Raw genomic sequence first — 24,348 nt, 5'->3', positions numbered from 1 at the left:
TGTGTGTGTGTGTGTGTGTGTGTGTGTGTGTGTGTGTGTGTGTGTGTGTGTGTGTGTATATATATATATATATATATATATATATATACACACACTCTGACATTATTATGGTCTGACATTATTATGAATTGTCAAATAGCCAGCACTTACCAGTCAGGAAGATTAGTGTATGCAGATACATATGTAGTGATCTACAAGAACATTCATTTTATTTTCTTACCAATCTTTTGGTTGTTCATACACTATCAATACACCTCAAAACTCATACACTTTCAAAACATTAAATATATCAAAATCAATTTAGGTTACTGATGGGCTACTTCATGTGTGCAAACAAATTGGGCATAGTATTTAAAAAGCATAGTATTTAAAAATAAGGAAAAACAAAATGCATGTTAACAAAGAATATAAAAACAGGCTTCACAAAGGCCTAAATGCATACAATTTTAAGAACACCACACTATGCTAACATACTACAGTAGTTTAATATAATTTGATCTGCAACGGCAGCGGGGAAGACGCATGAGCATTATTACAGTTTTTCTCGATTGCTTAAACATATTTCTTGAAATTATGGCTCATTTTCTCAAAACTCTAAATACAAATTCATAACTTCTCACCCAATTCCCTAAACTTCCAATTTTAGGTAAAAATGAAGCTCTCCACTCAAAACCATTTAATCTTGCTAGAAAACCAAACTTTGCCCTCAGAGATTAAGGTAGGGACACACCAAACCAAGGCCAAAGAACCAGCGCTGATGGAAGCCGACTGTGTTGTCGCCTGCGTCGGGGCAAAAAGCTGTGCCTAAACACACCGAAAGGACTACAGCTGACTGTCAACTAGCATGCACTGTTGTAAGGTGAGAAAAGACCCAGTTGCGAATGACAGTCAAATAGTCTTTTAATAGAACGTAAATGAGGCAGCCACCAGCAAGGCGAGAATAAACAGAAATCTTCTTGAGAATAATCACAACAGAAACAGCCAAAACAAAAGGCCAGTAATCATCAATGGAGAAATCTTCTTGAGTACGAGCCTTTGACCGTGGTCAGCGTAGATGCTCGGGCACAGCTGGCGGCTAGCCTCTGGTCACACAGGAGAGTACACAGAAGACGCACAGCGGGGAACTGCAGCGGTACAGTCGAGCGCAGCACTAGACACAGAGAGCTGGTTAGAGCATAAGCAGTATAATACTTGCAGCTTGAAGAATCCCCAACAGGACAGGGATGAACGAGTGTGCAACGATATACTTCTTTCATCAGTAGTCAACGAACAATCTGACAAAGAGGCAGGAGGAAGAGAGAGGAGAAGTAGCAAACGTAATCAGAGAGAAAAGGGGACAGGTGCAATGTCCTTAGAGTAGAGCAGGAGAAGATATGAAACAGCTGGGAAGAGGAGAGTGAGTGATTGAGAGTGTGCGAAAAACAGGTGAGTGTGAAAAAGCAAGTGACCAGGAGAGGGCGGAAAAGGATAGGAAGAACCAGGATCATGACATGCACGTTCTGCGTCTGCGTGTAAAAGAGATATCTGTCTATTTCTGCAGAGATATTGGTCTATATTCATCATTCAAAAAGGGAAACCGACACTGCAGGCTGCAGATACACAAACCGTAAACAAAGCAGGTAATAAGCTCTGTTGCTAGGTTGTCCCCCTCAAAAAACTTCTCACATGATGAACACAATAGATGTATACATTTGCAATTTTTTTTATTCCTTAATGTACTGTACAGTATAATATACAAAACAACAACAAAAAAATATTCTGCCCCAGCATCCTGTCTTTGGCCTGCAACAGGCCTGAGAATCTCGTCAGCATCACAGGCTATATTGGCCCTAGCCAGGGAGCGGGGTAAAATCCTCTTGTATGCGCTGGATCCTCCTCCTCCTCCTCAGCTTACTAGGCAGAGCAGATTAAGTTTCCCCTGGTCTGATGAATGAAAGGGAGGAGGACAAAAGGTCTGCAACATTATGGGCCCTGAAATGTTAGTGGGGACCTTGGACACATAACCCGATCGAGGGTGAAGAAAGGCTTTCACTTTGCCGGTGAAAATTCTAGGCACGAAGGAGAGACTGACAGGGCCTGCAAGTCAGCAATTCTTTTGAGAGACGAGATAACAAGAAGGAATATAGTCTTTAGGGTGAAGAACTTTTCTGGAACCTCTTTGATAAGGGAGCACACCGTAAGGCCTTCCAACATGATGGCCAAATACAGGCCGGCAATCTCGTGCACAGTGCAGGTCTTAGTCTCAGAGTACCACCAAGAAAATGACCACCCAGAGGGTCTCTCACCAATGATGCACCACACAAAGAAGTGTGGTAAGCAGCTATAGCCGCCATGTACACATTTAAGCTGGAGGGAGATAACCCTGCAGAGAAACATACTGCAGAAATTCTAACGCTGAACCAACAGGGCAGTTGGCCGGGTCCAGCTGACATTCTCTGCACCATGAAAGAAAAACCTCCACTTCAAAGCAAACAATTTCCTTGTGGAGGGAGCTCTGGATTGTGTATGGTCTCCACAACCTCAATTGAAAGACCAGATTCTATGAGCTGAACCCACTGTAACGCCCCCTTCCTGTCAATAGGAATTTTAAAGGGTGACGCCCAAGTTCTTTAGTATGATGGGTTTAGTTTAATTTCTGCTGCTATCTATTTTACTTCAAACCAAAGGGAAAATTAAATGTAATTCACCACAATACAAAGAATTAACTCCAAATGAAATTTAATTAATTAAAAGAAATGATCTATCAATACTGGGTAAACAAAAAACAAAAATATCTTTGATACTGTTATCCTTTTCAATAAAGCTTTTGTCAAGATACAAAGTGTGTGTTCTTTTCTCTTTCAAATGAAATTCACATGTGAATCAACAATCAATAAAATCAAAGAGACAAAGAAAAGTTTAAGAAAATAGAATACCCTCCTAAGCCGGCAAATAATACTTTAAATACCCCTTAGTTTCTGTTGCAGGCCTGTTCCGCTGCTTGGGTTCGTAGAGACCAAAACACACACAGCCGCTTCACTCAATTGAGCCACAAATAAAATAAAACAAAATAGGTACCTTTGCTGAAGATTTGGATCTATTAAATCACGATTGGTCACAGTCCATCGGGCTCCTAACCGGAATCTATCTCACCATCGCGAGACGCACTCAACAGCCGTCAGGTCTGCACGGGACTCCAGTCACCAACGTCTCCGAAATAACATCCGTTGTCGTTCTCCTTCACAACGAAAGCGACCATAGACAGTTCACTCCGAATGTACTGGCTCGCCGCCAGTGGTTCGTCTGTGCAAGTCTGTGACGCACTTTAAATAAACTCGAACTTCGCGGTCACGCTTAGCCAGCAGTAACTCAGTTCAAAGTCCACTCTAATATCCTTGAGATGAACTATAATGCATACATTTTTATACACAATTCACACTTTCCAGAGAGTTGTTTCGCCGACATCCCACATCTGTCATCATTTCTATCTCGTGCATTCTCTGCCTCTCTTTCCGCTTCTCGTCCCGCCCCTCCTCATATCTTATTATTATTCACAAAGTACCCAATCACATTATAAAGAAAGAAAATTAACAGGCCCTTAGGTTATCTCTAAACACATTTTTCCACAGTACATTTAAACCAAACTTTATACATTTTTGTATACAACTTTGTAGAAAACTATTTAGATCTAAAACCTCTAACAGATTCCCACCTGGGCTACACCACTAAGGGGCCAAGCCTCTCTCTAGAGGAGAGCCATTGAGGAGGGACACCAGGTCTGAGAACCAAACTTGGGCCGGCTAGAATGCGGCTACTAACAGAAGACAGACCCCATCCCGCCGGACCCTCTCCAGAACTGCCGATAGCAGAGCGGTCGGGGGAAATGCGCACAGACGTATGTGTACGTCTAAAGGAAGGAATGGATGGAGTAACGGTTTGCTGGAATGCCTGATCTGGCCAAGACTGATTTGAGGTGTTTTAGGACCAGTGTCTGGACTGTAGTGTTTCTGTCCAGTAATTGGAGATCAAAGAAAGACGAATGGATTTAAGGATCAAATTTAGAATTTCAGGTAAATAGCAAACATCTGAGGAATCGAGTGCTCTGGCTGTGTTTTCTGTGTGAACCTCAGTAACTGATGACAGAGCAGCTAGTTAAGCGGTTGGAGCTGGAAAAGGTGACATTAATGCCCAATTCAGATTTATTGACTATATATACTTTTTTTTGATGACCATCTGACATCTTCTTTTAAAAGTTACTCTTATCTGATATCTGCATTTACACTATACGTTTGGTGAAACAACGTAGACATACTGAGCCTGAAAAGGAAGTAACAACGTCACAATCTGCAATGGAATTATGCATTTTTTGTGCAATGCGAACTGCATTTTCCTTGTACTTTCTCTACGCCCCAAATGCTCAAAAGACATAACACTTCAACATGACACCACTGGGTTGAGCCTTCGTCAAGAGCCATTGAAAAAGTCATGTGATTGTGGTTGGTGTCCATCTGAGTTGACGTCATTTGCCACCGTTGGTTTTTCAATGACATTAAAACAGTCATTGACGGGAATATTCGATCTTTCTTCTTTTTTCTGCACTTGTAAATGTAAATGCAGCCTTAGTGAGAGGGGCTCCCATGAGAAAGCTTGCTTCAATTAAACGTTGCGCGAACAAGATATAGGCCGATTAGGCATAATGGCTGTGATGGACTAGCCATCCATCTGAAGTGTTTCCCTACCAATGGTCTGAGATGCTAGGACACATTTAAAGATATATAATTTTTAAGAAAGCTGCTTTTGAAACAATGTTTATAGTGCAAAGTGCTATACAAATTAGTGTTGCACGATGTATCGATACTTCAAAAGTATCGCGATACTCGGAAATTAAAAACGTTACGATACCTAAATTGATCAGTATCGATACTTAAAAAAAACAAAAACAAAAAAACGCCTCCCTATGGACGTCTGTGTTTTTTTCCTGACGCACGCAGCAAAGAACCTGCCGCTGTCAGTGTCATGTGACAAAACACTACAGAGATGGTTGCATGTGCGAGCACAATCGTTTATATACTGTCTATGAGCACAAGTGGTCCACGACTCGTAGAAAAAGATGACGCGAGGAGGAGTGACATATGGAAGTAAGCCTTGCTCTGTTGCACAGTGCACCGATACTTCAAAAGAAAACCGGAAATTAAATACGTCACGATTCCTTAATTTATTAGTAGGCTATCGCTTCTAATAATGGCCGCGTTCCAGATTTGTAAAGGCCTGACACACACTGGCTGCGTGTCGTGTCCGTTTTGATTTCGGCTCTCATGTTAACTGCCTGCGTGACACACATGCGTCTGGGCGCAGCTCGAGACGCGCGGAAAACGCGTACATGCTAGAAATAGAACCGACGCCTATTTTTCACGCGACACGCACGCGTCTTGGAAGCGTTTCCAGGCAAAATAGAATAGGAAAAGATGTTTTGACACGATTTTGACACAAATACATATTAATCAATGACATTTTGATGTTTAAAAGTTTTGACAATTATACAATATAAAATGTAATTTAAAAAATATGATCGATTTTCAAATATTGCACCTCTCAATACAGAACGAATTATTCTGTAGCCTATTTTGCCGTCAACACTGCCGACGTTGTCTTTATGTTTAACATGAAGTATAGGCCTTCCACAACTCTCTTACCACGTCAAATATATCACCAATAAGGCTTATCATACCAATATTAAACATTGTTTAATATAATTGCTGTTCATATTTTTTATTCAGTTCAGGATCAAGTTAAAGCTCTTATGTTTCTTATGATAAATGAGATAATGCTGCTAAATTTATTTTATTTTTTACCTTGAATGTCATTGCTCTAATTTATTTTTTATATTTTTATATTTCATATTTTGTTCAAATGTTTAATATATCTGCTGTTCATATGTTCATTTATTAGTGTGTTATATGATTAGAATGTTGTCCAGGTTTTAAAATAAAGCACAGCAATGATATTTGAGAGTGTTTCTCCCTTTTCAGGAAAAGTATCGAAAAAGTATCGAAATCGCAATACTTTACTTGGTATCGGTATCGAAACAATAATTTTGGTATCGTGACAACACTAATACAAATAAAATTAACTTAAATTGACCTAAAAATGCATCAGCCCATATATGCCAAACTATTTGTCAGGAGTATCTTAAGATGGTGGGTCCCCAGTTTTGTGCAAATCAGACAAATTGCCTAGGATGATTTAGAAAAAAGTTGTAAAAAAAAAAAAAACTCAAATTGTGTACAAACATCTTGTGTACAAATAGATACAGAAATTAACAAGTGATTTGGGGGTACTAAAGGATTCAGAGGAAATGATTTTTAATCTAGCTCTCATGTTTCCAGACTTATTAGCAAAAACAATTTCAGCTTCTAACTAAAAGGGGCACACAATCTCATGTAGTATGTATACTCTACATTTCATAATGATCAGTCATTCAAGGTGCAATTTATTATCTGGTAAAAATGTATTGTATTTTCCCTAAAGTAGATACATATAAAATGTTGTCCTTTGATCAAACACTTGCAGAGTTATGACAGGTTTTTAGTTGTGGCAGAACTCATGACTGTAATATCCACACCTGACTCAGTCATACAAATATTATCTCAAACACTCACACTCTTCTGTGAAATACACCCTCCACCATTAAGTCCTTGTTTTACACATAAGCTGGCACAGGGTTGTTTTCTGCACCAGTGAAAGTGGGTGCCAATGAGCGTTACACCCAAACCCCCTCACTGCCCACCACAGCCCCCATCCCCCTTGAGGATAAACGATCTTACCTAGGGCACCTGAAGTCAGAAACGGTCCTGAGTTTATCACAGTATGACAGTACTAGCAACGACACACCTGCTGTACCACACAATCTGTAGTTTTCAACTGTGTTTACAACTGTGGTAACACTTTACAATACGGGTGCACTAATGTGCATTAATTCATGCTTAACTAATGCACAGATAATCATGTGTTAGTGTATGACTCATGAAGAACTAAACCATTAATTGATGATTGCTGCATCAGCAACTAATAAAGATTCTAAATGATTAATAGATTAAGTAATATATGAATTGTTATTAATTAAATGTGTCATAGGGCCCTATCTTGCACCCAGCGCAATTGACTTTGTACACCGACGCATGTATCATTCCTATTTTGCACCCGCGCAAAGCGCGCTTTTCCCTCCACAGAAGCACGTCGCTAAACTAGGGAATGAACTTGCGCTCCCTGGGTGGTTCAGCGCAAAAAAGGAGGCGTGTTCCGGCGCAAACAATCCCTGGTGCTATTTTACTGTTCCATAAAACAATTGCGCCACTGGCCAGAAAAAACCTAGTCTAAAGTCAGTGGCGCGTTGCGCATTGTTCATTATGCTATTTTAAGGGCGCATGCTTGACCATAATGTATAGCGTGCACAACGCGCATAGGCTACACTTTGATTTTCTAATCTACACAGAAGCAGCGGTTTTCATTTTTGCAAATCATATTATTACAAACGATAGATAGATAGATAGATAGATAGATAGATAGACAATTTATTATAAAAGCATACATCTAGCTTACACATTTACCCACATTATTATATGCCTGTTTAACCGAAGCTAATTTGGGTGTGTTTCTCCATCCCCAATGTCACTTCTCTGTGTTTTACGGCCCTGACGAGAACGTCGCTCTCCTCGGCTGTGAACCGCTCCTGGCAAATCCGCCGTTATAATAGCGATCCGCCATGGAACAAGCGCGCCTGCTCTTAAAGGGAATGTGAGATGACGCTCTGATTGGTTTATTTCACATTACGCCCAAACCACACCTATGAATAATGAAGCTGCTTCAGACCAACACATTTTAGATTTGCGTCGGGCGCAAGAGTCATTTATCCCGCCGGGAAAATATCAACAGCGCCGAGACCCGCCCACAAAGTTACTTGCGCTTTGCGCTTTGACACTTGCATTTCAGATCGTTAAAATAGGGCCCATAATGTATTAATTCCTTAATAACATTTTATTAACTAAATAAATGCGTAAATGTATTTTGCAGCCAGGGCAGTCTAGCAACTCTCCGTTGACTTTCGAGCTGTAAAATCCTAAATTGGGTCAGGCCAATCACATCGTGTATAGAGTAGGCGGGGCGGGCTTAACAAAGAAGAGCTGCTGCTGGAGAACAGTCTTTCGAATCGGCTTTGGCCGCGACTCTGGAGGACTTGGAGTTACGTTTTTCTTTGAGAAAAGAGCAAAGAACGGCACTTAAGTCATTCTTAAAAAAGGAAGATGTGTTCGTAGTTTTGCCGGCCAGATTCAAAAGTTGAATCTACCAACTAACGTTAGCTCCGCTGTTGGGAAAATGCTCTGGTTGGTTGAAGCGCTGTCCTATTGCGTGCAGAGGGAATTTGAAAGACAGCCGTTTATCCGCCCCTCGGATTGAGCCGTGTCTATGGAGAGTTGCCAGACCTAATATCTTGATGTAGGTCTGGCTTGCCAGGCTAGTAAATTACCACAATGGGTTGAAATCATGTACTTCAACTTCCAGTTGTCCGCTTTAATTAATCATTAGCTAATGCAAATGTATCATTATGTTATGACTTGTTGAGGCACATAACTATTAACTAATTGTTAAGTAATATGCCATTTTGGTTTTGATATCCACACTAAGCCATGGATTTCAATTTCCAACCATCTACAACCAAGATTTCACTGAGTCCGATGAACTGCCGCTTCCAGTACCTTTGTTGTTCATGGCACAGGACTATGTCAGGTTAAGCTTGAGGTCGAGGTACACTGAGAACATGCGGTCGAGCTCTGCTATTTCATAACACTGTGTCTAGACTGGACAAAGACAATAGAGTGTCCATTATAGTCAGTGATACTACACTGGATGCGGCGCGACACTACACGACAAAACCCCGACAGTAAACCGATGCCACACTCTATCTCTGACGTACTCAGAGCTCTTGTGCTAGTTCTGTTACGAAGGACAAATGGACTTGCAATGGTCGGTCAGTCATGTCCAGTGTAGAGCTGGTCTCGTCCAGTGTAAACACAGTGTGACAGCGGTCAGGAGTTCAGATTCTGGTGTGCTGATATTTGTGTGCAGCCCAACTCACCCATCCTTCACACACATTCACCGACATTACATTCACTGCATGTGCAAACATGCACGTGCCTCATAGTCCTAACATAATAATACATTTGCAAATCATTAGTTAATGATTAATTAAAGCAGACAACTGGAAGTTGAAGTTCATTGCTTTGACCAATTGTGGTAATTAACGCATTAATTTACACTTTTACTTAATAAAATGTGTTATTAAGAAATTAATACATTATGACACATTTAATTAATAACAATTCATATATTACCTAATATATTAACCATATTGAATCTTTATTAGTTGCTGATGCAGTAATCATTATTTGATGGTTTAGTTCTTTATGAGTCGTACAATAACACATGATTATCTGTGCATTAGTTAAGCATGAATTAATGCACATTAGTGCACCCGTCTTGTAAAGTGTTACCGTGTTTTCTTCTCTTTTTAAACAACTATTTTAATAGTATTTTGTTTGTTGGATGCTTGTATAGAGCTACTTCACCTCACTGATGAAATCTCCAATATCTCCAGGATGAGGTACGGTGGATCTGATAGGGTAATGGGGCTCGGGATGCAGAGGTCTCTCATCCAACCTGCGGATGCCATGAGTCTCTGTATCTGGCTGCTGCAGCTGGCTCAGGTCATAATCCTGTTTGCAAACACAAAAGTGCAAAAGCATTAAGACCATTGTTAGCATTCATAGAACTGTGTTGGTGTGTCTGTGTCGTTTTGCAAGCACATAGCCAAAGCACTTGGTGGTGGTGTCGACAATAGGAGCGTAGCATTAGCAGAAGACGTTTGTTTACTTTTGTGTATGGTGAAGATGAAACAATATTGATGCATAGACCACTTCTTTTCTTGCAAATGGAGTTAGTATTATTTTTTCAAATCTGTGTCATGTTAACCCTCTGGGGTCTGAGCTGTTTTCTGGGCCCAGGAGGTGTTCTGACATGCTCTGACATTTGTGCTTATTTCTGTTACTTGTGACATTTTCATGGCTAAAGTCTAATTACACTGTATTCAGCACAAACTCTGCTACAATAATATGTCCGCAGCATGTATGTAAAAGTTTGTAGTTTTGAGATAATGACATTTATGCGTGGTTTGTGAAAATACCAAAAAAAAATTCTCACTGAAATAAGGCCATGAAACCCATACTGATTATTTCTTCACAAGACTTTTGAAAATTGTATCACGTAGCCTAGAATATTTGCTCTAAAACTATGTGAGAATCACCCTGACTGCTCATTCAGATAAGACAATATTATTGATTTCAAATTTCTAAGACGTGTTTTGTGTAAGAAAGCTCTATGCGAAGGGGCGTGATCACCTCAATAATATGTAAGCTTTTCACACCTGAGAAAGACAAAGACCCTCCCCTAACGGCCCTATTAGGAGCTATCACGCCCTGTCATTCTGAGCAACCTTGCACAAAGAATAAGGAGATTTAAAAAAGAATGTTTTTTTGATTGTTTGGATTTATTTACAACACAACATAATCCAAATATACACAACACATGACAAAAAAGCACACTATTGAAAACAATCATCCAAAGACAGAGACCTTTGTGCCATTCCTAAAAACATTGTACATACCTTTCATTTCCAAGGTGTTTGATTTTCACTTAACCATGTTCATGTACAGAGACTCATGTGAATGTTGAAGTCGGCAGGAGTGGCATCTGGGCCCTGAAAGAAAAAAAAAAGTGAACATACTGATATCAAGAGAAACTATAGGGAATATAGTTCTAAAATTTATTGGGAATAAATTTTAGATTTTTCTGGTTAAAATTGCTTTTTAAAATTCACAGAATACACACACACACAAATGTTTCCAACAATATATAATATAATGAACACCAGGTTTGTTGTGCCTTGTAGGCATAGGCACCTTTGTTTGGTGCGTTTTGCTTTTCAAACGCGATCATTTCAAACGCGATCGCGATACATTCAAAACCAGAGCTCGCTCCAAAATATGAAACATTATGGTTACCATATTATACATATCTACGTTTGAGCAGATATCCACAAACACAGTAACAGTAAACACGGGTCTAAATATTATAATATTCACCATATATCTAGCAACAGTTCAACTGCAATGTGAAGTTTATGCAACAATAACATGAACTAATAATTAAGAATTTCTTACCTTACATCTTGTCTTCAAATCGCGTTCTTCTTCTTCTGAGGTAAATCAAATGTAAGCTCACGGCACGTCTTTCAAACTTGACGAAAAGCAGAGACTTGTGAAGTTTGTTGGTGCTTTGTTTTTGAGGTAATGAGCGCGTTCGCGTTCCATGTGGAGATTTGCATGTGAATCTAAGCGCGTGAGAAGCTGGACATCTTGTTGGTTTTATACAAATTACTTAAACAGAGAATATTTGGTTTCAGTTTGAATCCGATGATTTAAAAGTACACACTTACATGTTTATGAAGGTATATGGCTCATAAATGTGCGACAAGTATTCGCTGAGTTTTGTTTCAGTTTATAGACGTGCTCAAGAAAAAAAAGTTCACCGCGACGGAGAGGCAGAACGCACACCCTGTTTATTTTCTTTATTTTACAAAAGCACAATGTTTTGATTCGATTGTAAGTGGACACATACAAAAGTAGAAATATCACAGATTCTTTTTTCATATTTCTTTTTTCTGTATGACCATAAATGATGGAGAAATTTAAGTTTATTGTGCTACTATGTGAAGAAAATCCAGCAAAACGCACCGGCGCGTTTGTCGACCCCAGAGGGTTAAACTATATAAAAGATCCTAGGTGTCACGTGTAAGCAGGGACGAGGCAGAGAGAGAATCCAGATGCAAGCACAAGTTTTAATAGACAAGCATAAACGCAAAATAATACAGGAACAAGGGTAAAATCCACAAAGAGAAGGCTGGAGAAAAACAACTGGAGAACAATGACTGGAGAACAACGACTTGAGAACACATACAGAAGCAACGACCGAGAAACAACTACTGAAGCACAGAGGTTTAAATAGTCAGGCTAACAAGGAACAAGGGACAGGTGTTGGTGATTGATGTCATGAGAACTAATGAGGGTAACTATGGTGACAAACAAGGCACAAGACAAAACAGGAACCAAGCACAGGAAGTTAACACAGAAACAATGGGGAACTAAGAATACACTTTAACATAAAAGTCCGACAAGACACATACAGGGATTGTGACACTAGGTCAGTTCACTTTTGTTTTAGGGACAGCATCTTACCGGAAGCCTTAAAGACTTTGAAAGTATCTTCTATAGCTGGGGAAGTTTTCACACTAAATCTAACTAAATCAAACTAAAGTTTGACAGAGAAGCGAACAGTTTCATTTTCTGGATCTAAACGCAGAAATATGACCATATTAGCCCAGTTCTGTCAACACTGCATTGGTGTCATGGTTAGGTCCAGATGATGATGATGAAGGAAAGTTGAAAAAAAGCTTTCAATAAACAAAAGGGTTCTTTAATGAAAACAAACTCAGGTAATCCACATAGATGAAGATAAAGTAACGGCTCGGTTGCTAACGTAACCCTCGTTCCCTGAAGTAGGGAACGGGAGACGTAACATCGACGTGACAACGTAATTGGGATCGCCTTGAGAGACCAATCTACTTTGAGAGTATTAAAACGAGCCAAAGCACATTGGCATGTGATAATTGCATCAGCTGCTCTGCTTGGAGTGCGAGCATATAACGAGCAGCAGGTGCGTCGCATATTGTTTTACGCTGAGAAGCCGAGACGTGTTCGGCCGTACAGCAATGGTCAGTAACCGTGGCGACGGGACGTTACGTCTCCTGTTCCCTCCTTCAGGGAACGAGGGTTACATTAGTAACCGGGACGTTCCCTATCAGTCGCTCACGTTCGATGTAAACTATGGAAAACGCCACGGTTGCTGCCACATCCAGCGCCCTACGCAAGACTCTCAGAGTTTGAACTGCTGTTCCGTTATACCCCACACATTGGAATTCTTGGATAACACTGGGAAAGCGTGCCTTTCCAGGGGAGAGGGACACTGCGGAGCCACATCCTGCCTGAAGGGAGGTAACATGTGGAGAATACAATATGGACTGGCCGGAGGGGCAGTGCGACATATGGAATGTCACTGGGGTGGCTCCAGCCTAAGAAAGGGGAGGTAACACCAGACAGTGACGGCAGAGCAGACTCTGCCAAGGGAAAGACACAGGCTCACCACAGGGAGCTGGTCGTGGAAGAATACGCATATGGGATCGCCGCAGGGATCACCACATATGAAGCCCAGCCTAGCACAAGTTAACAAGCATACGAGCACTAGGCCTGGCGTCGGGTCCTCCATAACGTCCGACTGCCGGAGGGGTGTGGTGGAACTCACAGGGTTCGCCAGAATGGGGAACTCGACTGGAGCAAAAAAGCGCACGTATCCGCTCCGTGGAGGGGAGTGGCACAGCAAGCCGACACTAGAGCGGGAACTTCGTGTTACCGGCTGGTTGAAGCAAACACACAGGAAGAACCCGGCTCAACCGTGTTAGGTGTCGCCCAGCCCGCAGCTTTACAGATGTCTATCAGCAAGGCACCGTGTGCCAGTGCCCAGGAAGAAGCGACATTCCTAGTGGAGTGGGCTCTCAACCTGAGCGGGCTGAGCACGCCTTGGGCTTTGTAAGCCAAGTCAAGTCAAGTCAAGTCATCTTCATTTATATAGCGCTTTTGGTAACACTTTACGGTAAGGGTACATGAATTATCATGAATTCATGTATAAATTCATGCATGAAATATGCATTCATTCATGCATTAATATCTCATGAATCATCAGGAACTAACACGAGTTCAACGTTTTTCATTCATGACTTCATGGATGAACAACACCTTAATTAAAACATTAACTAAGATGAGTACATCATCATGAATTATGATTTATTACGCATGATCATGATGTTTTCTTTGTTCATACAAAAAATTGGTCTTTACCACCCATTGTGAATAAAGCTATGGTTATGGTACATAAATCATGAATTCATGCATTAGAAAAAAGTATTATTTCATGCATGCAAGACTACTCTTCGAATTATTAAAGGAATGTACAAAAATCCACATTATCTAATGCATGCATACAGGCTAGAACAGTATATCAATTAATGTGATAACTTTTTTTCTGAATTATGATCTGAGTTATCCAGCATGTTCATGTCTTCTTCATAGCCTGCAGGTAAATGGACAGACCCCAAAATTGGCCAATCACAGCACATAACATACGAATTCTGTTGGCGTTCAAATACAGTAGTCATCATTAACTAAGCATTGTTTATCTATGACTTCATCATGTTTGTGGCCCCTCAACTAAAGTGGTGACTTGGTGCTTTGAAACACTGATGAACAATGTGTTTTCATTATGATCTTAGTTATCCAGCATGTTCATGTCTTCTTCATAGCCTGCAGGTAAATGGACAGACCCCCAAATTGGCCAATCACAGCACATAACATACGAATTCTGTTGGCATTCAAATACAGTAGTCATCATTAACTAAGCATTATTTATCTATGACTTCATCATGTTTGTGGCCCCTCAACTAAAGTGGTGACTTGGTGCTTTGAAACACTGATGAACAATGTGGAATAACTGTGAAATGACATGAACATGAAAGTTCAAGCCTTTGCAAACAATGTACTGTGGACAGAAAAGGACTTTGAACTTAACTTGCAACGTGATCTCATGAGAATACGTGTATTTTTACGTAAAGTGTAGTTCTACCATACGTACATTTATTTATGTTTTATACACACAGAAATGTATAATACTGACAGTGGACAGTGGACTTATAAACAACTTACAAACAACGACGTACAAATTTGGGCGTATTCCTATTTAACTTATGCATATTAAAATCGTGGCATTAAAGGGTTAGTTCACCCAAAAATGAAAATTCTGTCAGTAATTACTCACCCTCATGTTGTTCCAACCGCGTAAGACCTTCGTTCATCTTCGGAACACAAATTAAGATATTTTTGATGAAATCTGAGCCATGTTTCACTCCTCCATAGGCTTCTATGTGACCGAAACTTGCTGGCCCAGAAAAGTTATTAAAGAGATCGTTAATATAGTCCAAGTGACTCCAGTGGCTCAATCTTAAGTATATCAAGCGACGAGAATACTTTCTGTGCGCAAAAACAAATAAAAATAACGACTTTATTCCACTTTTCATTTCCTTCTCTCTGGGCCTCTAGTTGGTTCGCGTAGTCTTTTTGCGCACAATGCGTAGCGCGTCTGTGTTACACGTCACCACGTAGGCTCACTATTGGCCGACGCCGGTCATGTGTGTGTTGCGTGATGACGTGCAACACAGACGCGCAGCGCAAAAACACTACGAGGCCCAGAGAGAAGGAAATGAAAAGTGGAATAAAGTCGTTATTTTTGTTTGTTTTTGCGCACAAAAAGTATTCTCGTCGCATGATAAACTTAATGTAGTGCCACTGTAGTTACTTGGACTATTTTAACGATGTTTTAATAACTATTCTGGGCCGGTGAGTTTCGGTCACACTGGAAGCCTATGGAGGAGTCAAAATTCTGTCAGATTTCATCAAAAATATCTTAATTTGTGTTCCGAAGATGAACGAAAGACTTACATGGTTGGAACAACATGAGGGTGAGTAATTACTGACAGAATTTTCATTTTTGGGTGAACTAACCCTTTAATGTTTTGACACATAATCTAAAACACAACATAAATTCACAAAAGAAATCAATTTTATTAGCTTAATGTGATCCAAATCTTTAGAATCCATACGTTGTTTGAAAGAAATAGATCCAAATGCAGCCCTTTATCCAGTGATCTTCATCTCCATTTCTCAGCAGAGACTGTCAACGTCAAATCCCGCGCTCGTGGTGAATTCAAATTCAAAAATTGCGCCCGAAGCGTTACGACATGTTTTACGGCAGTGATATCAAACGCTCATTGGCTCTCGCATGCTTCGTAACAGATTGCGACATGCCGTGTTTAAGTTGTTTACTACATTTGAAATGGAGAAGCGCGCGCGCGAAACCGGATTAACATTTTCATGGATTAATAACTTAAATTCTGCTCTGTAACGTTACCTCATACATAACCATTATATAACGTTACTGCCAGAGAGGACTGCGACACATCGTCATGTGAACGACTTTTGGTACCGGTTTTAACATTTTCTCAATAAATAAATGATTGTGATTGTCTGTCTGCTGTTTTAATTTATAATTGTAGGTACGTAGTTTTAAGAAATGGTTAGGGGTAGGGGTAGGATAAGTGGCTCAAACTATCTTTTAATGCTACATTGTTAATAAAGCTGCCATTTCCCTACACATATCTGTCCATTACGTTTTATCCTTTTAATATTATCTATAAAATGGATATGTTTAGGTGTGGAGTTAGGGTTAAGGGATCATACATTTATAATCTATTAAATGGTAAAAGGGAAATTATACAGATATCTTTGTGATATGAAATATTCGTAGGCTAAATACTTTCACGTACGTTTTTAGCTGTAAAATTGTAATAATGTTATGTAACTTTACTGCTTTATTCTGAAACCAAACGGTATAAACCAGTTAAATTAACAGCTGGAAAGAGCTGAGAAGGAATTCAGTAGCCTACATAGGCTACACCATGAACTTTATTTTAAGTGTCTGTATATCTGAAAACTCTTTACAAAACCATAAAGCTGTTTTACAATTTCATGATATGGAGGAGACGCATCAGTAGCTTTATACATTACTCTTTACCCAAAAAGAGATCAAGCTGTTTGTGAAACATTTTTTTAAAACAGCTTTATGGTTTTTAACTGGTTTATCGTTTAATAATAAAGCAGTACAGTTAAGATCAAAGTCCATTTGTGTCTACAGTACATTTTTTGCAAAGGCTTGAACTTTCATGTTCATATTCATGTCATTTCACAGTTATGCCACATTGTTCATCAGTGTTTCAAAGCACCAAGTCACCACTTTAGTTGAGGGGCCACACACATGATGAAGTCATAGATAAACAATGCTTAGTTAATGATGACTACTGTATTTGAATGCCAACAGAATTCATATGTTATGTGCTGTGATTGGCCAATTTGGGGGTCTGTCCATTTACCTGCAGGCTATGAAGAAGACATGAACATGCTGGATAACTAAGATCATAATGAAAACACATTGTTCATCAGTGTTTCAAAGCACCAAGTCACCACTTTAGTTGAGGGGCCACAAACATGATGAAGTCATAGATAAACAATGCTTAGTTAATGATGACTACTGTATTTGAACGCCAACAGAATTCGTATGTTATGTGCTGTGATTGGCCAATTTTGGGGTCTGTCCATTTACCTGCAGGCTATGAAGAAGACATGAACATGCTGGATAACTCAGATCATAATTCAGAAAAAAAGTTCTCACATTAATTGATATACTGTTCTAGCCTGTATGCATGCATTAGATAATGTGGATTTTTGTACATTCCTTTAATAATTCGAAGAGTAGTCTTGCATGCATGAAATAATACTTTTTTCTAATGCATGAATTCATGATTTATGTACCATAACCATAGCTTTATCCACAATGGGTGGTAAAGACCAATTTTTTGTATGAACAAAGAAAACATCATGATCATGCGTAATAAATCATAATTCATGATGATGTACTCATCTTAGTTAATGTTTTAATTAAGGTGTTGTTCATCCATGAAGTCATGAATGAAAAACGTTGAACTCGTGTTAGTTCCTGATGATTCATGAGATATTAATGCATGAATGAATGCATATTTCATGCATGAATTTATACATGAATTCATGATAATTCATGTACCCTTACCGTAAAGTGTTACCGCGCTTTTAACAATGTAGATTGTTTCAAAGCAGCTTTACAGAGATAAACATATAATTTAAGTTAACAGAGATTGTTTTGGAATTATAGCGTTTCTTTAATAAAGTTATTTTCCAGCTAAAGTTAGTTTTGATTGATTCGCTTCCGTCGCAACGATCATTTGTTATTAAATTAGGGGCCGCTAAGACGACACCATTCTCTCTACACAGACTTTAAACGCAAACCTGTGAGAAACGCTGATGGCGTTCACATGCGCATTAAGAATTGGTTCTATAGTTATGTGCGTTTGAATATATGTGCACAGGTTTGGAATTCCCTACAAACCAAGCCTAAACAAAGTACTGGTGTTTCCTTATAATTTTTGATACAGAATTTTATTTTGGTATCCACTATCCAGTAGGCCATCCTCTGCTTGGAGACAGCCTTCCCGTTCTGCTGGCCTCCGTAACAGATGAAGAGCTGATCTGAGGTCCTGAAGCTTTGCGTTCTGTCCACATACAGACACAGAGTGTGAACGGGATAGAGAAAAGCCAGGGCTGGGTCTGCCTCCTCCAAAGGCAGCGCTTGCAGGTTCACTACCTGTTCCCGAAAGGGAGTGGTAGTAACCTTGGGCACGTAACCGCGCCGGGGTCTCAGGATCACGTGAGAGTTAGCCGGGCCAAATTCTAGGCACGATTCGTCGACCAAAAATGCCATACCCTCTTGATAGAGGCCAATGCAACCGGGAGTATTGTCTTACAGGACATAATTTTTAACTCAGCTGATTGCAAAGGCTCAAAGGGTGGTCTCTGAAGTGCCGAAAGAACCAGAGACAAATCCCAAGAGGGTATAGAGAGCGGGCGAGGCGGATTTAGTCTCCTCGCCCCCCTCAGGTACCTGACAATCAGGTCGTGCTTTCCTAATGACTTACTTTCAACTGCATCGTGATGTGTGGCGATAGCGGCAACATACACTTTAAGGGTGGAGGGAGACAGCCTTCGCTCCAAGCCCTCTTGCAGGAAGAAAAGCACGGCTCTGATCAAGCAAGTTCGGGGGTTCTCCTGAGAAGAACACCGCTCGACGAACAGGTTCCACTTCAACGCATAGAGGCGCCTCGCAGAGGGGGTTCTAGCAGAAGTGATGGTGTCAACTACCGCTTGGGGTAGGTCACCTAGAACCTCCGCGTCCCATCCAGGGACCAGACATTGAGTTTCCAGACCTCCGGACGCGGGTGCCATAGGGTGCCCCATCTCTGAGAGAGCAGGTTCTCGGTCAAGGAGTAAAACAGCTGGCAGTGCTACGTGTCCGGGGCGGCAAACAGATCTATCTGTGAGGTCCCGAAGCGCCTCCAAATCAGCCGGACCAGCTGGGGGTGGAGTCGCCATTCTCCCTGTAGCACTTGCTGCCGTGAGAGCTCGTCAGCTGCACAGTTGAGCAGGCCCGGAATGTAAACGGCACGAAGCAACCTCAGATGCTTCTTACTCCAAGGAGGAGATGGTGGGCGAGTTGTGACATGGTGGTGGGCGAGTTGAAACATAGACCACCCTGGCGGTTGATGTACGCAATGGCCCCGTCCACAGTTCTGAAGCTGCATGCCCATTGTACGTGGCCCCCCAGCCCGTGGCAGAGGCATCCGTGGAGACCACAGAATGCCTGGACACTTGATCTAGGGGAACACCTGCCCGCAGGAACAAAGGGTCCGACCACAAGCTGAGAGTTTGGCGACAATGCGGGGTCACTTGGACCCGGCACAAGCCACTCTGCCACGCCCATCTCGGGACTCGATAATGGAGCCAGTGTTGGAGCGGCCTCATATGAAGCAATCTGAGCGGCCTTACTGTGAGGCCTCTGGACACGGGCCTCTGTCATGTTGATCGAGTCCAAGATCATCTGCCCGTGGGTGAGTTTGCTCTTTTCACAGTTGACCCAAAGCCCTAGGTGGCTGAGGTGACTGAGCACCATGTCCCTGTGTTCGTACAACTGCTCTCTCAACTGGGCCAGGATAAGCCATTCGTCGAGGTAGTTGACATGAACACCACGCTCGCACATGGGAGCAATGGCCGTCTCCGCGACTTTCGTGAAGACATGGGGTGACAGGGCCAGCCCGAAGGGTAATACTTTGTACTGATATGTCCGTCCCTCAAACGCAAAGCAAAGAAATGGTCTGTGTCGTGGGAAAATCGAGACATGAAAGGACACGTCCTTCAGGTCAATCGCTGCAAACCAACCTTGGGGACGGATGCACTTTGAAAATGCGTTTCTGCATAAGCATTTTGAATGGCAGCCTGTGAAGGGACCGGTTCAGGAAACGCAGGTCCAAGATAGGTCATAACCCACCGCTTTTATTGGGTACAATGAAGTACGGGCTGTAAAAGCCGGTCTTCATTTCCGCTGGAGGGACCGGCTCGATTGCATCCTTCACCAGTAGGACTGCAATCTCAATAATAATTCTAAAAAACTCAAAATAACACTAAAAATTCATTACATTTATATAGCGCTTTTCTAGGTACTCAAAGCGCTTTACATAGAAGGGGGTATCTCCTCAACCACCACCAATGTGCAGCATCCACCTGGATGATGCGACGGCAGCCATATTGCGCCAGAACGCCCACCACACACCAGCTTACTGGTGGAGAGCAGACCATGAGCCAATGAGTTTTTATGGTGATGATTAGGAGGCCATGATGAACAGAGGCCAATGGGCAAATTTGAGCAGGATGCCCCATCTGACCCAGCGGCACAGTCCATGCGATAAGGACCCTCTAGGCTTCAAACAGATGCTCAGCACACCCCAGCCCAGTGGGGAAGCAACTACTGGAATGTGACTCTGTGCCGTCACCACTCCACACAATTTCATGATGTTCAAACTGTTAAGGTGAAATTTGGTGCCTGAGGTAAAAGGAGGGAGGAATCATCCGATACACTCATAAGTAGACCTTAGGTGACGTGATCACAAATCACTACGTCCTCAGTACCAATCACTATATGGTTACACAAATGATTTTGTTATGTTCTCAAATTATATACAATATAAAGGTATCTTCTTAAGTCATATTGTGGAGAGAGGCTGATGACATTTAAAGTATTCCACCCTCATAATTTTGAAGGGTCACCCCTCTGATGTTTTTCATTACTGTAGTACCAAGAAAAAGGAGCTAAAAGTTTTTTATTCAAATCTAAAAATGCTAAAAATCTTTTTAGTTTAAAATGAACCAGTTAGAGTTAGTGGACAGTACCTGGTCTTCCTCGCCTCCTCCCTCTTCATCATATTTCAGGATGTTGTCTCTGATGTCCTCCTCTGGGTCAATCAGCAGCTGCTTGGCCAGTCGTTCTTTATCTCTCCTTTTCATCCACACAACGAACAACAACACAAGGACTACACAGAGAGAAAGTTATTCATGCAAATGGAACACAACATTTGTTTTTCTTTGCAGCATCGACACTGAAAGGGGGAAGCTCAAGAAAGGTATTTTGCTTTGTGACATTATATTTAAGACAATTATTTGACACATTTACCCTGCAAATGATCATTGTGACTCACTGAGGAGGGTGATGATGCAGAGCAGGAGGGTGATAATCACTCCTGTGCTGATCCCTGCGGTCACGATGCGCTCCTGGTCTGTGCAGTCTCCATTAAGATCACACTGACAGACCTTCACTTGCAGATACGAGGTGTTGGACAACGGTATCTCACCAGAGTCTGTGATTATAATGGGAATCTTGTAGATTCCATTCTCCAAAAAGTCAATTTTAAGAGCGAGTTGTGCATAATCACCTAGGAAATGGATTTAAAGAGTATTTAAGCAGTAATTTTGCACAATACTTTAAATGATTCAAATATATTTAACTGCAGGTGAGTTATTTGTGTTCTTGAGTCAGTAATAAAATAAGAAATTAATAAAAGTGTCTACACTGGACAGTATTTACTGTGTGGCATTTTCATTGAGGAGCAAAATGTATATCTTTTGCTTTATTGTGCCAGTAGGAAATATCAGTTTACATTTCCAAACATTCCTTTTTGCCATTAATTGTAATAATCTGGTATTATTTTTGTGCAGTTCCCACAGATATCCCCATAATATCCCCATCACTGACTTACATGAGACCGCAAAAACTGAGATGGACTAAATCCATAAGAACTGGGGAAACATCTCCAAGACATTTAGAGAAATCTACCCGCAAAGCTTACTCAAAAACTCCACAACTGAAGATAAGACAAAAGTAGTTTTAAAGGCTAAGGGTGGTCAAACCAAATTTTTATTTGGTAGTAGAAATTCATAGAAGTTCTTTCTTCATCCTCATAGCATCTTCTTTACAGCATTCTTTTCACAAGTGCATACAACTTTTTATGCCGGCACGTTCTGTTGGATTTTTTTTTTTTTCACATAGCAGTGAAATCATCTTAAACTACTCAATTTATGGTCATATTGTCATGATCCTGTTTCTTACACACACACACACACACACACACACACACACACACACACACACACACTCTCACACACATTACCGCTATTTCCTCATTTACGCACACACCTTCTCATTTAATCCTTATTCCCTCTCAGCTGTCTCTCTTTTACTATTAGCCATAGCTCACTCCCCTCTTCACCTGAATCCTCTTTTCCTCTGATTAGCGTTCCTACTTCTTTTCCCCCTCTCTCTACCTGTCTTTGCCTGAGTATTGCATTCTCTCATGTGTACTAAACGCCTACTAATCCTCGTGTCTCTGTCATGTCTTAGTCCTGTCGTGTCGGGAGCTGATTTATATTAAGAAAACTCAACTGAGCCGGAGAATCGCCGCTTGCCTCTACTCTCCCTTGGGAAACGCCAGCCTGCTCCTTTGTTTATTGAACTCTCTGGCAAGCTCTATTTCAATTAAAGTGATATTATTTCTCCGCATTTGCTGTCTGATCCTCTTACCTTCATGACACATACAGCTAAAAGCAATACTTCATTCGAAAGTGTAAATGGTCTATTTATACGTGTCTACTTACAATCAAAACAAAACATTGTGCTTTTGTAAAATAAAGGCCCTTGTTAATTAACTCATTAGCTCCCTCATTTAGTTCTAGTATAAGTACTCCCTATTTTGTTCAGATAATTGTCCTGTCTCGTCAGTGTTTGAGTGCGCTATTCGGTTCTTCAAGTTATCTCCTGTGTGTTTCCTTGGTGGTATTTTCATTTAAAGACTATTTTGAATATCTCCTTCATCATGCTCTTTTGTTATCAGCTACCTACCGTGACAACAAAGACATGAGCAATATATCTATAGAAACATTTATGTGTCTGCTTTTAAATGGTCTAAATGAAAACAGATATTCTCTTTTTATTTAATTGGTATGAAAAGAGAGAGATGCCAGTCGTTCTCGTGTGAAATCATTAATGTGAACACTACGTGTGCTTTTCATAATAGTAATGATCTGAGGTGATCCAATGCAAAGTCAACGCCGACATCAACTCGATAAAGCATATCAAGTTTTATTAGATTAATTTACTTTATATAATTTTGCGACGCGGTAAGGAATAATCCTGGAAGAATTTACCTCAGAAGAAGAGCGCGACTGTGGTTTCGGTTTCATTTTGAGGAGCGACTTCATCTAGTGGAGGATTTAATTTCTGATGAGTTATTTATTCTTACTATCATTAGTAACCCTAACATTCTAACTGTCACCAGCCCCTTTGACGACGAGACCCTGAAGTCACTGTTCTGGATCGGAGAGAATTGCCATCACCCTGTACAGACACCTTTGGGCTGAACTGGAGGGAGGCTATCATCTGGTGTCTGGAGAGTGTATATCCTCGGTCCAGAATACAGCCAGACCCACAGTCTGTTCCACCACAGAGGAAATGCGCGAGTGTCCTCAGCCGCGTCAGCCAGAGCCCAATGAGAAGTGGCCAGAGCTGACCCTCGCCCCGGAAGAGGAGCCCCCGGTGAGTCTGACCAGGGGTGTGAACCCACGACATCAGTGACCGAGGGCACACTGGTGGAATTTGAGACTGAGGACTGGCTGATTGACTTCAGTGCGGAGGTATCGTCTCCCACCCCATTTCGAATTCTTCATTGCTGTTCCAAGACAGCACCATGCACTGTTTGAACTTTTTATCTTTCTTCTGAGCCTTCATTGCTGTTTTTAGACAGAACAAACAATGTTGTGTTACCTTCAACCCTGTCTAGCCTTCATCTGCCTCCATCCCCAGTTCTCCAGCCCAGCCTCTGCTGGAAGTTGTCAGCCTTTTGCCATATCCTGCAATGCCAAGCACTCACGTCGAGCCTCAGATCCTACAACCACCATCAGCACCTGAGCGGATAGATCCAGTGGCTCCGCCTCCGGCCTCAGATTGTCTCAGCCCGTCGATCTGTTGGCTCCACCAGACACACTTGGCCTTTTGACTCCACCGGGTTCCTTCGTCCCACCAGCCTCCCCTTGGACAGTTGCACTGCAGTGCTTAAATAGTCTCTGA

The 24,348-nt window shown here is 41.2% G+C and overlaps 1 protein-coding gene across 2 annotated transcripts in view; it reads right to left on the bottom strand.

The window, feature by feature from the left end:
• LOC308696384 (cadherin-2) overlaps positions 1-24,348 on the bottom strand; it is a 147,397-nt gene that overhangs the window by 17,271 nt on the left and 105,778 nt on the right. The window contains exons 13-16 of one of the 2 annotated variants that reach the window (XM_081375086.1): positions 21,428-21,661; positions 21,123-21,262; positions 9,603-9,749; positions 189-1,150 (exon numbers count right to left, since the gene is read on the bottom strand). In XM_081375086.1, the coding sequence (XP_081231212.1) occupies positions 1,076-1,150; positions 9,603-9,749; positions 21,123-21,262; positions 21,428-21,661 (596 nt within the window). In that variant the 3' untranslated portion in view covers positions 189-1,075. Of the gene's footprint in view, positions 1-188; positions 1,151-9,602; positions 9,750-21,122; positions 21,263-21,427; positions 21,662-24,348 lie in introns of those variants that run through there. The other variant, XM_081375085.1, reaches the window with a different exon arrangement.

This window comes from Scardinius erythrophthalmus (genome assembly GCF_964197995.2).
Source record: "Scardinius erythrophthalmus genome assembly, chromosome: 9".
Classification (NCBI taxonomy): Eukaryota; Metazoa; Chordata; class Actinopteri; order Cypriniformes; family Leuciscidae; genus Scardinius; species Scardinius erythrophthalmus.
This window is presented reverse-complemented; position numbering and strand designations above follow the sequence as displayed.